The sequence below is a fragment of the Sprattus sprattus genome, assembly GCF_963457725.1.
Source record: "Sprattus sprattus genome assembly, chromosome: 12".
Taxonomy (NCBI): Eukaryota; Metazoa; Chordata; class Actinopteri; order Clupeiformes; family Clupeidae; genus Sprattus; species Sprattus sprattus.
The window spans coordinates 18,815,354-18,829,210 of record NC_137910.1 but is presented as its reverse complement, the minus strand read 5'-3'; the positions used below and the strand labels follow the sequence as shown (position 1 = coordinate 18,829,210).

At 44.3% G+C, this 13,857-nt stretch overlaps 2 protein-coding genes across 2 annotated transcripts in view; one reads left to right on the top strand and one right to left on the bottom strand.

Moving 5' to 3' along the window:
• prepl (prolyl endopeptidase like) overlaps nucleotides 1–3,491 on the top strand; it is a 13,119-nt gene extending 9,628 nt beyond the window's left edge. The window contains exons 12-14 of the mRNA XM_080848504.1: nucleotides 53–176; nucleotides 2,493–2,575; nucleotides 3,292–3,491. Of these exons, the coding sequence (XP_080704630.1) occupies nucleotides 53–176; nucleotides 2,493–2,575; nucleotides 3,292–3,369 (285 nt within the window). The 3' untranslated portion in view covers nucleotides 3,370–3,491. The remainder of the gene's footprint in view (nucleotides 1–52; nucleotides 177–2,492; nucleotides 2,576–3,291) is intronic.
• Nucleotides 3,492–3,839: 348 nt separating this feature from the next.
• slc3a1 (solute carrier family 3 member 1) lies at nucleotides 3,840–13,167 on the bottom strand (the record flags this gene model as incomplete). Its single annotated transcript, XM_080849510.1, has 10 exons — nucleotides 3,840–4,268; nucleotides 5,000–5,125; nucleotides 5,253–5,435; nucleotides 6,055–6,256; nucleotides 6,628–6,752; nucleotides 8,666–8,785; nucleotides 10,726–10,851; nucleotides 11,432–11,574; nucleotides 11,693–11,872; nucleotides 12,744–13,167. The coding sequence occupies 10 exons, from the start codon at nucleotides 13,165–13,167 to the stop codon at nucleotides 3,840–3,842; spliced, it is 2,058 nt and encodes a 685-aa protein (XP_080705636.1).
• Nucleotides 13,168–13,857: the final 690 nt, after the last annotated feature.

Below are 13,857 nucleotides of genomic sequence, written 5' to 3'. Positions count from 1 at the left end.
TGTGTGTGTGTGTGTGTGTGTGTGTGTGTGTGTGTGTGGCATGCATGTATAGCACTACCCCTCTATGCTGATCACAGCCTACCAAGGGGACAGTCGAGTGCCCGTGTCTGGTGTGGAGAAGTACGTGACGAGGTTGAAGGCTGCCGTCGACACACACTCCAGTCTGGGCATGCTCAGTGAGTACCGGCACACACACCATTAGTGTCCACACACTAATGGCTCCCTCACGGGCCTGATCACACAACCATCCTCAACATGTGAGACTGACGAATGATGATCAAGGATTGTGTGACGGAGGTTTGTCTTCATTGGATTGGACAGTGATGTGATGTGACCAGAAACAGACAGCTGTTTGTCCACTATAGGTGCAATGAATATTGTATATTTAATATGATTTTGGTGTCTTAGGAAGTAATGAAAGGATCATGTTTACCAATATTTCATTTGTTTTTGAAGTACAGCTGTTTGCATATTTGAAAAATATGAAGACATGCAATAAAATGCCTTAAAAATAGGGCATGGAATGCATAGGTAGTTAGGTACATTATACAACACTGTCTAGTAACAATGCCTTCATAACTACACTATTGTTGCAAGGCAAAGGCTTTTTTAATTTTGTCATATTTCACCTTTAAAGAAAAGAGAGGCATGTTACATTTTTAGAGAGGAGATAAATATTTCACCTTTAAAGAAAAGAGATGCATATTACACCTTTAAACCGATGAGATTCATATTACACTTTTAAAGAGAAGAGATGCATATTTTACCTTTAAAAAGTTGCATATTACATTTTAAAGAGATGCATAGTTTACCTTTAAAGAGTTGCATATTACATCTTGAAGAGATGCATATTTCACCTTTGATGAGATGCATATTACACCTTTAAAGAGATGTATATTACACCTTTAAAGAGATTTTTATTACGCCTTTAAAGAGATGCCTATTTCACCTTTGAATAGATGCATATTACGCCTTTAAAGAGATGCATATTCCATCTTAAAGGAAAAGAGAGAAAGAAGACAGAAGAAAACGCTGAGGTCACCTTGCAGTCAGCGAATTCCTGCTCACTTTCCCCCATGTGTCAGAATCTGGCTCCCTTTTCTCTCTCATTAATTATCTCTGACACACACACACACACAAAATGAGAAATTCAGTCTCGCTCTCTCTCTTTGATCAGTCGGTGGTCCCTGTGGTCGATTAAATGCTGATCACAGCCTCACAGCTCCAGCGATTAGCAAGTTTGTGAGATAGTGTATCGGGCCCGGAGATAAGGAACAATACACTGGGCCTGCTGAAGGTCAAGAGGACACTTGTGAAACACGCGGCACAGAGGCAGAGGAGGGATGAGAGAGAGAGCCAGAAACCCACAGAGGGGAGGGGAAGAGATAGAGAGAATGAGAGGAGGGAGCTGCACAGTGGGGAGGGGGAGAAAGAGAGATTGAGTGATACACAGAAGGAGAGAGAGAGAGAGAGACACGGAGGGCCTCCAGCCAGGCTGTGTGCGAGATAAGGCTGAATATAACTGAAGAGTTTTGGGGGGATTAAGTGTGTGATGCTCTCAGCAACTTCGTCTCATCACACACGTTCATCTCATCTGTCTCGTGCTCATACACACACACGCACTCTCACTCACACGCAGAGTTCATCTGGCTCACCGCAGGAAGAGATGCTTGCTGGACCAGTCCCTTTAGACAGAAACCCTCCTTAACCTTTACTCTCCTTTCCTCTCTCCTCTGTTCATTCTCCTCTCTTCTCTCCCCTCTCTTTCTCTCCCTCTTTTATCTCCCCTTTCTTTCTCTCCCTCTCTCTCTGTCTTCATTCTCTGCTCTTCTCTCCCCTCTCTCTTTTCTCCCCTCTCTTTCTCTCCCTGTCTTCTCCACCCTACCTCTCCCTCTCTTCTCACTGTCTTCATTCGCTTCTCTCTCTATCCACTGTGTTTGTTTCCTTTTTCTCTCTATCCTCTGTCTTAGATTCATCCTTTTCTTACCTTTTGAAAGAATAGTTCCTCTTCTGTCAGAGTGAAGAGCTCATGTTCTCTCTCTCTCATGTCTACAGGGCTAGATTCAGATAGCCATTAAAAAAAGGGGCTGGAGGAAAAAAAGCACAATTATATTTATTGACACAAATCTGCCTCATTCCAGGCCCTAACTATAGTATATTTAAGTGCATAGTAGTATATATCTATAATATGAGTGCCATTACTGTTGTTGTAGTTGTTGCCCTCATTCTACTGTACTTCACTACACGTGATTGTGTAATTACATTGGAACATGGCCACTGTGATATAAAATACCTAAATACCTTCCGGGACACTACTGGGGTCTGTTTACAGCTGATAAATATAAACACAAACACAGTTCATCTGAATTACTGTGCATTGATTGGAAGGGGAAGGTCTCAACAGAAGCTGTGGCTGGCAGAAATAACACTGATTGTTCTAACGTATTAAAGCAGCTTAAATACCAAACATATGAACTCTCATCTCCCTCCAGAACCAGAAATACGAGTCATCCTGGACCTGCAGCCTGGGAGAGACCATTTTGGACCGGAGGACTTTGAGTTGTCCTTGTGTGAGGTATTTATGAGCCTGTCGGCTTGTTATGGATTATGCTTGTGAACTCTAACAGTGTACAGCACTACGTGTCGTTACTGTCGGAGAATATGAAGCGTTGCAGAACAGTTTCAGTAGTGGTGTGCGTTGTATTTTTTGAGTTTAAATACTACTGTTTTTCAAACAAAACATCTCACTGTAACATTTTTTTTAAACCTTGCTTTAGAGCTGTTATGATTTTAGTTCTTGTAATGCATAACCAATGATTTGAGATAATGTCAGATCTCACTACAGATTATTATCTGTCTTTTCTATAGGCTTAATTTTTTAGATTGTATTTAAAGATTTGAATTAATGTATCTAAACGGCATAATGTGTCTAGCGAACTGTGGCCGAAACAGATGTTTCATTGGTCACTTGGTGAAGACTTACTTTAATCAGCAATGATTGCTTCAATCCCATAAATATTCTATTGTGGTTGAAAGGTCCTCTCGTATCTCTGTGTTATACATTAACTCCTATCTCCGCCATTTAACCACATATTACTCTTGGCCAAGTCGACTGTAGATTGCCCTGTGATGTATTACATAAATCTGTTGTCATTTAATCTTATCAAACGACTGGAGATAGTTGTTTCCGTGAAAGTGATTAAATCTGGCATGTTTTGACTATCTGTGGAGGCTTCAGTCGATCACTCGAGTGATGATGTGTCCTGTCGTCTCCTCGTCCTGCTACTATAGAGTGCCAGACAGATGGCTTTTCTGCACATGGAGTTGGGCCTGGACAAGACTGCTGACCACAAGAAACGCAGAGGGTGAAGAAAGTGCCTGCTCCAATCTGCAAGTCTGGTTGTGGCTGGGGTATTAGGCAGATGGGAAGTATAATGTAATGCTGAATGAGTATACTTCCAGAATATACACAAAGAAAGTAACGTGTGCACATATACTATATCAATATACTTAATGTCTCACCCATCAAAATAAACTTCAGTAAAACACAACAACTGTTTAGACTTGCACAGTGCTGTGTACAGTCTGTCTTTGTGTCTATAGTTTGTTTGTTTGTTTGTTTTGAATGTACTGCATGTAAACTCTGAAACAAGACAACAATGTCAACAGTATACATTTAATGAAGTTTTCTTTTTTTCTTTTTTTAAATATATTGGCACTTAAACAACAATCTATTCTTTGCTTAAGTATTTTGGTTAGTACTCTGGCATGAAAGCCACACAGACACAGACACACACACACACACACACACACACACACACACACACACACACACACACTCAGCACTTGTACATGATGTCCAGCACATTGAGGTAGCATGCCCTCTCTGAGATGTAGCAGCTGGAGGCGTGGCTTGTGTGGAACCTCTGATTGGACGAGAACTCGAGCAGCAGCCCCTCGCCCTTCTTCGTGGGAACAGCGGCTCTGTCGTAGCTCCTCCCCTGATTCTCCGGAACGGTGCTGGTATGCACGCGGAAGCGCTCCGGAAGGCCCAAGATGGAGGAGAGGTCCGTGGTGGCGGCCTGGCCCAAGTTGATCAAAACCAGGAAGGCCCGGTCCAGGCCGTCCTGCTCCCGGAGGTAAACGAAGACGTCCACGTTGCTCCGCACGAAACACATCCAGCCTCGATGCAGCGCCATCTCTGACTCCCGCAGCAGGCTCAGGCGCCGGTACTGCTCCAGAACCGAGCTGTCGTTCCCCTTCTGAGCCTGAGGAACAAGCGCAGTGAAACTTCAGGAAAAGGCGATTCATCTGAACTAAGAAGCCATTCGCAGATTTGCAAAAAGATACATTGGCGTATAGGGACAGGGACATTTGACTTGGTTCCGTTTGAAACGTTTTTAACCTGGTGAACTGAGTGTCCAACTGGGACCTCCCTTCAGTGGAGACTGAAATCAAACCAAATCATTTCAGCGATAACTGAAACAGGTTTCAGCTGAACAAAGCACTACTCAGAGATCCACAATAACAGCAACACTCACCGTGCCGAGACTTAACAAACATCAATATTCACTGGGTTTGGATTCGACTTCAGTACCAGTTTTCACCAGATTGATTAATAACCTGCGACAATACTCTTTCGATGCTGACATCTGATTTTGGCTGTGCCATGACCCTGTGCCAACGCCAATAGGACATCGAGGTTGGATTTAAAACAGATGGTTTACTAACTAAATTAAATACAGGAGGAGAGTTAGATGAGTTCGAGTCAGCTATTTGTCATGCATGAATGTAATTAGAATGAGATGTGGTGAGTGCTGTGTTGTGTTCTTCACCAGGCAAACTAAGAATGGCCTCAAACAGCAGAGGAAGCATCCCTTTTGACTGCTGAGACACCTGCGCAGCTCATCAGCAATTAGGCGCTGAATCCCTGCCTTTTGGCACACCGGCAGACAACCACGACAAGGACAAGCAGAAGGCCTAGCGGGCCGTAACTCACCTCCACGTTGACGGTGGTGTAGTTGGGGTGTATGGGTAGCCAGGTGCCCGTCTTGTTTCCACTGAATCCCGCGTTGTGCTCGCTGCTCCACTGCATGGGCGACCTCTGGGGGTCTCGGCTGGCATTCTACAGATGGAACACAGAGCACAGACAATCAGACTTACGACAATAAGAACTCAAATGGGAAACAGCGCCACCCGTGGATCTGTGACGAGTACAGGTAGCACCAGTCTATAGCTAAACACACACTCACCGGGTCAAACTTCCCGAAGGGGTCCTGGATGTCCTCGATGTCGATGTGGACGTTCTCCATGCCGATCTCCTCGCCATAGTAGGTGGTGGGTGTACCAGGCAGAGTCAGCATCATCATGTTGATGGCGCTGATGTAGTCCTTCCCCACACTGGACGACATGCGCGGCTTATCATGGTTCCCCACCTGAATCAAAAATAAAAACAGCACAGTTTAGCTCAACCTGCATCGCACTTCTAAATTCCAAACAAATGTCAGCGTATGTAGTCCCATCCTGAAACATTTCACAGAAGATAATGTCTCCTTTTCAATAATAGATGAGGAATAATGGATGAAGGGTCTATTATAAAGTCTTTTATAAACAAGAGCTCTCTCTCTTAGGTCCTATAGTTTTAATGCCAACACTGCTGTTCTGAGAGCCATTTCAGTGATTCATGAATGTTATTAGGTTCCTGTAGTTCAACTGGTAGAGGGAGGTCTTAACTCAAAGGTCATGGGTTCAAAAGCCAGGGAGCACACATACTAATGGAAGTGTCAACTTCAATGCATATTGCCCAGGGAGCACACATATTAATTGAAGCGTTACTTCTATGCATATTGTGGGTTGCTTTGGATAACATCATCAGAATGAATACATTGATGTGTTGAGCATTGTAAGAGCATTTTGTGTCTTTAGAGAGTAAATATAAGCAAAAATGAAAACTGCCATAATTATGTTGAAATTTGAGATCAATCCTGTGCAGAAAGATCTCTTTGAAGCCAGAGCATGTGTGGTACACAGAACATCAGGTTAGATCCATCTCACCACCCAGTTGGGCCACTGTCCCCGGGGCATGTTGGTCATCCACAGACTGACCAGCTCCTGTGCCCTGACGCCAGACAGGCCCTGGGGAAGGTCCATCAGGTTGAAGTTGAAGGGGAAGTCACTCTCCCTCACGAAGTCTGTGCTGTAGTACATCATGGTCTTGTCGATCTCCTCATAGTCGTAAGACTCTGTCACCATGAACCTGATGTCACAGACCACCACAGTTTAGATCTGAACAGGTGGATGCTCTCACAAACAAAAGTTATCTGTACAGTATATTTCGATGATATTATAGAGGGTCCACTTATTCATCAACTTTGAACCACAATGACCATATTAGTGGTAGTGGACTTACTAGTGTGGTGCAAGTTTTTTTGCAGAAATGTAATGAATTGTCACTATTTTGGCCCTCATGCGGAAAGTGTTAAGTTTCAGGCACAGTTAGAAATAGAAGCCTTAGTCATGTAATGTGAAGTTTCAGGAGAAGCGAGGAAGGGAAAGCTAAGCTAACATTGCTAAAAGTCCAAATGGAAGACACTGGAGGAGAAGACCTCCGGAGCACGCGCGTGATACCTGTAGCGCCCTGGCTCTCGGCTGTACGTGTCCAGCTCGGCCCTCCAGCCCCTCAGGATGTCGTGGAGGCCCACCTGGGTGTAGGTGTAGTCGTGGTGGAGCTCAAACTCAGTGTTCACCAGTTCCTGGACAAGAGGAAAAGATGGAGTTAGAAGGACAGGATTGTGGGTAAATTACAAAAAGAGGAGGTATGTCATTAGGTCTGTTATCTGTCAACCTGTCAAGAGACATAACGATACCCCTAGTTCTCATGAGGTCCTTATGAAAAACCCAACAAAAAAAATAGTTGACACATCTTTCAATTAAACATGAAAGTACGCAGGGTACAAAATGGATATATGGCTTCCAGAAAAAAGGACTGAACAAACAATATGCCTGGCCTTTCGGAGCATTGGTATTATGTAATCATCCAACAACACATTCTTGAACAGAACAGCTCTGAACAGAACGCACAGAACTCTTCTAAATTGAGTGGGAGAATGAAAAGGGTGAGAACAGGAGACTGATACACTAAGGGTATGATGATAACACCGGCACAGGAACTCATGAAAGGACTTGTGGAGAGGACGTAGAGGACACGGGGAGCGTTTGGAGCACTAGAAGTGCTAGCCTGCATGGCTCCACACTGCGGTGGATAATGGCCCAGATACGGATGGCTGGAGCAGGGTTTAGTAATTAGCTGCTTTCAAACGCCTAAGATGACTTCCTCACCTGACCCTCTCTCCTTCACTTACTCTTACAAAGGAATGAAAGAGGGACTAACGATACAGCAGGGGATTAAATGATGAAAGTGTGCAGTAGTTTTGCTCTAACCTGCTCTCTCTGTCTTTTTTCTCTCTCTCTCACACACACTCTCTCTCTCTCTCTCTCTCTTCCCCTTCTCTCTCTTAACCATCTCTCTGTCCTTTACTTTTTCCCCTCTCCCTCTGTCTTTCTCTCTCTCTCTCCCTCCCATTGTCTGGGGGTCATAGGGACAGTCCTGAAAGATAAGGCAGGAGTTGAGGGGGGGATTCAGTGGGTCCCATTGTGTGTGTGTGTAGGGGGAGTGGGGGTGGGTGACTGCCCAGGGCCGACCTCCCCTCCTGAGTGCAGAACAGAGGGCTCAGACTTGATGTAATTGCACAGCATTAGAATAATGAGGCTGAAATGCCACCAAATCCACAGAAATATGCCCCTTCATAATCCCCTCACTCTGTGTGTGTGTGTGTGTGTGTGTGTGTGTGTGTGTGTGTGTGTGTGAGAGCACTAGCTGCCTCCGATCCTGGGAGGTCAACACACGCGTTTGCCCCTTTCACCTGACACACTTACTCAGAGCAAAGAAAAGCGCTGAAAGCGGGGCTTAGTGAAAATGAAAAACAGCCAACAGACAGACACGCATTTCACATTATTATTTGAAGTTAAAGTCGTCTCTGTGCCTCTGCTGACCAGGAAGGCGAAGATTAGCTGTGCAGGTCTGGCGGGGGAGGGGTTTGGTTGCTCTCGGTCTGCGTGTGGATAACAATATAGAGCTTGGCTGGAATGGTTTAATTTGGTCTTTGGGGTTCAGTCGGTCTCTGTGATTAAAGTCAGCGCCAGTCTCAGGGTTAGGGTTAGGGGGAGGGTAATATGCTAAGACCCCTAAGCAGTCAGGCACAGTGATATGGCCGATTATCACACATATACAAAATGGAGACTTGCCAAACGACAGAGCTAAAACATGAAGGCTTACATGCTTGTTTATTATAACTTCAGAATAATTTGTTAAATATTTAGATTCTATTCATGAGACTAACCTCTAAATCAAACATCAGGCCTACAGCAATGAGAAGTTCAAAGGTGTACACCATTGGGAACAAGACTTTCTTTAACACTTGCGCCACACGTGCTAACCGACCACCATGTCCCAACTCTGTTAATCGGCTATTTTGTATCCCGTACTTCTATTGGAACTTTCATAGGATAAAGGTGTCTGCCAAATGACTGAATGTTAATGTCAATGCAGACAGTACACACAGTAAGCTTAGGCTGTTAACAGAAAAGACAGTCTGGAGCCACTTACTGGGGGTTGGCTGGCATTCACCTGGGGTTCGTCTCGCAGGTGCGGTGCTTCAAGGATGTGCTTCACTGCATCCATGCGGAATCCATCCACGCCCTTGTCCAGCCAGAAACTAATGATGTCCTGCATAGTGAAAACAAGCTCAGTAAAAATCTTTCAAATCTGTAGGCTTCAGTGGTCCCCAGTGGGGCCTGATGTGTAATGACTTGGGGCAGGATTGTAGGTATCCTTGATTCAAACATCACGCCTTGTATTATTCCAGTGCTTAACAAAAGCAATCTCCAGCAATTAGTGAGGGGCTTACAAAATCACAGATGACAATTATATGGTCTGTCTTACAAATCACTCTCTAATTACATATCAAGAAAATTGTACATGTTGAACACAGTCAAGCACTTGGGCACTATTGTAATTGTAATCACTGAAGTGTGGGGGATGTAATAATGTGGTCTGTATTCATTGATGTTTACAGTATTTCACGGCAGAAATCCATAGAAACTTTATGAACTAACTTCTGAGACTCTTAAGCCTTAAGGGCTTACTTTTTTTGTAGACCTGTAGAAGAACTGTAGACCTTCACATGAAGTTTTTTTTTTTTTTTAATATTGCACTTAGAGGTTATCTTGGTTTAATTATTGGAGCATCAGTGTTACAGAACAACATGGTAGATCATAAAAGAATACTGAGAACAGCCTTCTTAACTGACACAAGATGTCCGGTTTTACAATGGCTCTGTTAGATGATGTCATGGAGATATGATAAGAGTGATAAGAGTGAGTGAGTGTGTGTGTGAAATAGAGAGGGAGAAATAGACAGAGAGAGAGATAAATAGAGAGATTGTGGATGCTCGTCATGTTGACATTTACATTGCCACGTTCTACTCACCCCTTTACATCATTAGCACAACACATACAGTATGTGCAACACAATGCATGAATATGTACATTTCTGCTGGATGGTAATGAGGTTGATTTTAGTGTGTGGAGCATGGAGTGAAATGGATAACACACACACACACACAACACACCCCTACACACACTCACACTCTCACACACACACACACACACACACACACACACACACACCCCTACACACACACACACACACACACACACACACACACACTCCTTATCACCATACCTGCTGTCAATGCCTAACAAGGTATAAGCATGAGAGAGATAATATGTAACCATCCGGTCGAAACGAGGACAACTTGACCAACGGCCACTGTGGACAATGGCAGTGGTCTGGATAAGGCAGGGTTCCCACGCCTTGCAAAGCATCAAATTCAAAGACTTTCAAGGACCAATTCCCTTAAATTAAAGGACCCAACTGGCTTGTTTGCCACTGTTTACCCTGCATGATTTAACTTCAGTCACTCAGGCACGCACGTGGCCGTCACCTTTTCTCTGGTGTGTAAAACAAGGACACAGACGGCGGGAGACACACAGCAGAACATAGCCTTTTTAAAAAAAACATTAAGGAAAATTATTTTAAAATTTTCCAGACCTTGTTTTTTTTCTCTTATTCACAAACTTTCAAGGATTTCAAGAACTCACGGGAAATTAGGGGAGTCAGTGGACAGCTGCAGTCACACACACACACACACACACACACACACACACACATTTACGTGAACACATTTACGTGAACACCTCACAAGATAATCATCAACTCCAGCCATAATCTCATTCTTTTTCCATTGTCATTTCATGCTCAGTCATGTAATTGTAACCAGGTTTATTCACTCACACACACACACACACACACACACACACACACAATCTCTCCTTCTATCTCAGTCACACACACTTTATCACACAATATACTAATAGTAGTGTGGGAGCTGTGGTGCTAGCGGTAGCATTAGCGTCCCATGCTACATTCTGCCTCAGTGTCAACAGGGAGCTGGGTTTGGCAAGTACCTGGCTGACCAGTCATTCCTATCCCATTCCCATCAATGTCTCACTCCTTTATAAAATAAAATCTAGAAAGCCCCAAATATTTGTTTTAAATGTCAGCCCTGATCAGTGCTTAGCTGTGGAGGGGTGAGAGGGTCTCACCGTCATCTCTTGTCTGACGTCGGGGTTTCGGAAGTTCAGATCGGGCTGCTCCTTAAGGAACTGGTGCAAATAGCATTGCTCTCGGACTGAGTCGTATGTCCAGGAGGAATTTCCGAACACGCTCACCTGTGGGGGAGACACCTGCATCAGAGTCTGGGACTGGATTCAGGATCACAGAAAAGGCCTTTTAAGTACTGCAGAGGGCAGTGAGAAAGCACACACGGCAAGATGAACATACCCCAGACTTAAAGGAGTGCTTGGTGTAGGAGCACAATCAACGGCACAAAGCAAAATATTTCCACATGGACACTCACACACAGTCACACACACAGTCAGTCAGTCAGTCAGTCAGTCAGTCACACACACACACACACACACACACTGGGCTTTCCTGTACTTATACTCTCAGCACTGCGAGGAACACAGTCCTCTACTGGACTTAAACCTGCAGCCTGGAATATGGAAGGCTGGTGGATGCTAGCAAGCAGCCAAAAACACAGGCTAGCATCTGTGTTTAGCATGTCTCTTAGTGAAACTAATTGAGGTTTACTCACTGCATGGCTCTGTACCTGCTGCTGGCCACATTTACTCACACAGGCACATAAACAAAACACCCTTGAGTGCCAGTGTGTGTTGCTATCTATAATCTCTTAGTGAGGGTCACACACCACACGGCTCTCCACCCACTGGCCTCTGGCACTCTTACCCAGTTGTTGGGAAGCTGGTCTCGGGTGCAGTTGGCCCAGACATAGTAATCGGTGTAGGGTTCCTCGCGTCTGCGACTCTTCTGGAACCACGTGTGGTTGTCACTGCTGTGGTTGGGAATGAAGTCCATGATCAACCTCAACCCTACCAGGTGGACACAAAGCAGGTTCATCAGAGAGGCTTCAGATCAATAAACCTGTTTACCGCGCCTACTGCTAAGAAGTACAATAGAAACAATTCTCACGTGTTCTTCTGAGCTTACCTTTGTCGTGCATAGCTACAAGAAGATCATCAAAGTCTTTCATGGTTCCAAAAATGGGATCGATGTCACGGAAGTCTTCCACATCATAGCCGAAGTCCCTCATTGGGGATTTGTAGAACGGGCTAATCCAGATAGCCTTGATGTTCAGGTAATTTAAATGATCCAGTTTTTCCTGGATGCCTACACATTGGATAGTGATTGGTCATTTATTAGTGAAAAAGTGGTTCTCTAAGTGGCCTACGCAGATAAAATTTAGGACACTGTCTCAAAAAGTTTCTCTCTCTCTTCCTCTCTCTCTCTATCTATCTATCTCTAAGATTGAATAGAATCTTGCGGTCTGGCTTTCAGAGAATGCAAGGACCAGTCAGTGCTTTCTCAATTAAAAGCAGAAGAGTTCATGACCTCGTCCCATCTGGGATGACAGGAAATATCCATCCAGAACCAAATTTAGTCTGGATGTTCTTAACCTTAATCCAGCCTGCAGGTGTTCATTCAAAATATCATTCTGACTGTTGTTACTAGGTAAGGTTTTAACTGCTTGGAGACTATTAACTTGTATGTGGGAAATAGGCCTAGCAAGTGCTGTTACTTTACAAAAGGCACAAATAACAGGCCCTTAGCTTATATAGGCCTAATATTACACTGAAACTGAATCAGTGGTGTTTGATTGGTGTATATATTTATATAGATGGAAAGAACCAAAACTGCAATCTACTTTAGTGTGCAATAAGGGCCACTCACTCCCTTGTCAAACATGATTGTATTTGTTATTGGTCTCATTTTGGCCATTCAGCGGATCATGGGCTACAACGAGAGCACTTTATGACCAACTAAGCTCACAAAACAGCATTTTATGAGGGAGTGAAAGGAACAATCGTGGACCATCATGGCCTGATTGCATCTGTCACAACATTGTAACCACTCCACATACGTATATGTGAGAGATAAAAATGAACGTAATGTCCAGGCCCTGTGTCATAAACAGGTTTCAAACTCATTTCTGAGGTTAAGATATGCGAGAAGATACTTTGCTCATACTGTGCAACAATACCTTTCAGGTCTCCGATGCCATCGTTGTTGGAATCCTTGAAGGAGCGTGGGTATATCTGGTAAACAGGAGAGGATTGCCACCAGCTCAAGCATCGCGGCGATAACGCGATGACTGCGATGTTAACCGCGAGCAAGACAAGCGTGCTTACAATGACCAGCCAGAAAAGGATCTCCCGGGGCAGCCTGTAACGAGCCTGGCGGGAATACAGCAGCAGCACCTCCTTTGACATCCCCGCATACGGTTTTATCTGGGTATAGGAACTTTCCGCTCCGTCGAGGTTTAAACTAGACGAGGGACAGTCACCTGCAACCTGTCCATCGGTTTTCTCAGAATCGGCGCGACCCCCGTCTTCTTGAAATGCTGTGTTGTCGACCCCATCACGAAGTTCTAATAAGTCGCTACGTGAGACTCGAGTAAGGCTCATGTTGGCAAGTTATTTCCTTGTCGTGTTTGCGGTCTCTTATGTTTCTTCTATGCCAGCCTCTGATAGAACAAGTGCAACAGAACAAGTGTACTGCGCCTAAAGGGAGCAGTATCCTACTCTCAGTTCTCCCCTGCACCTGACCTCCCTCCTCTCCTCTCCGCCCCGTCCTTTCTTTTTTTTTTTTTTCCTTCATGTGGCGTTAACTTTTTCAATGCATAGTTTGCATGCACTAAAATAAAGTGAACCAGTGGCCTTCGCAAACAACATGATGGAGGTGTCACAGGGTGTGCCAATAGAAACTCTTTTTTCGCAGTAAGTCATGCTACGAGTGTCATACAGTGAGCCGAATTAACTTGTTAATACATCGGGACCAATGTTGATGGAACATACTTGTTTACATGGTTTGCAGTGATGAGTCCATAGGACCGGCACATCCCTATGGGGGGCGGTCAGTCGCTCATCTGTCAAAACGTGCAAACTGACCGTGTGGTCGGAGACGCTCTTTCCAAAGAGGCGATTTAAAAAAAAAAATGGTTTTAATGGTTCCAAATTTACCATAATAATACAGCTATGAACACGTAACAGGGAAACAACTGTATTCCCAAATATGAAGGAGCATTGTATGAACGCTGGTATTCTTTTCAGTGTTTTTTTAATGTATTATTCATTCTGTCAGAGAAATGTAATGAT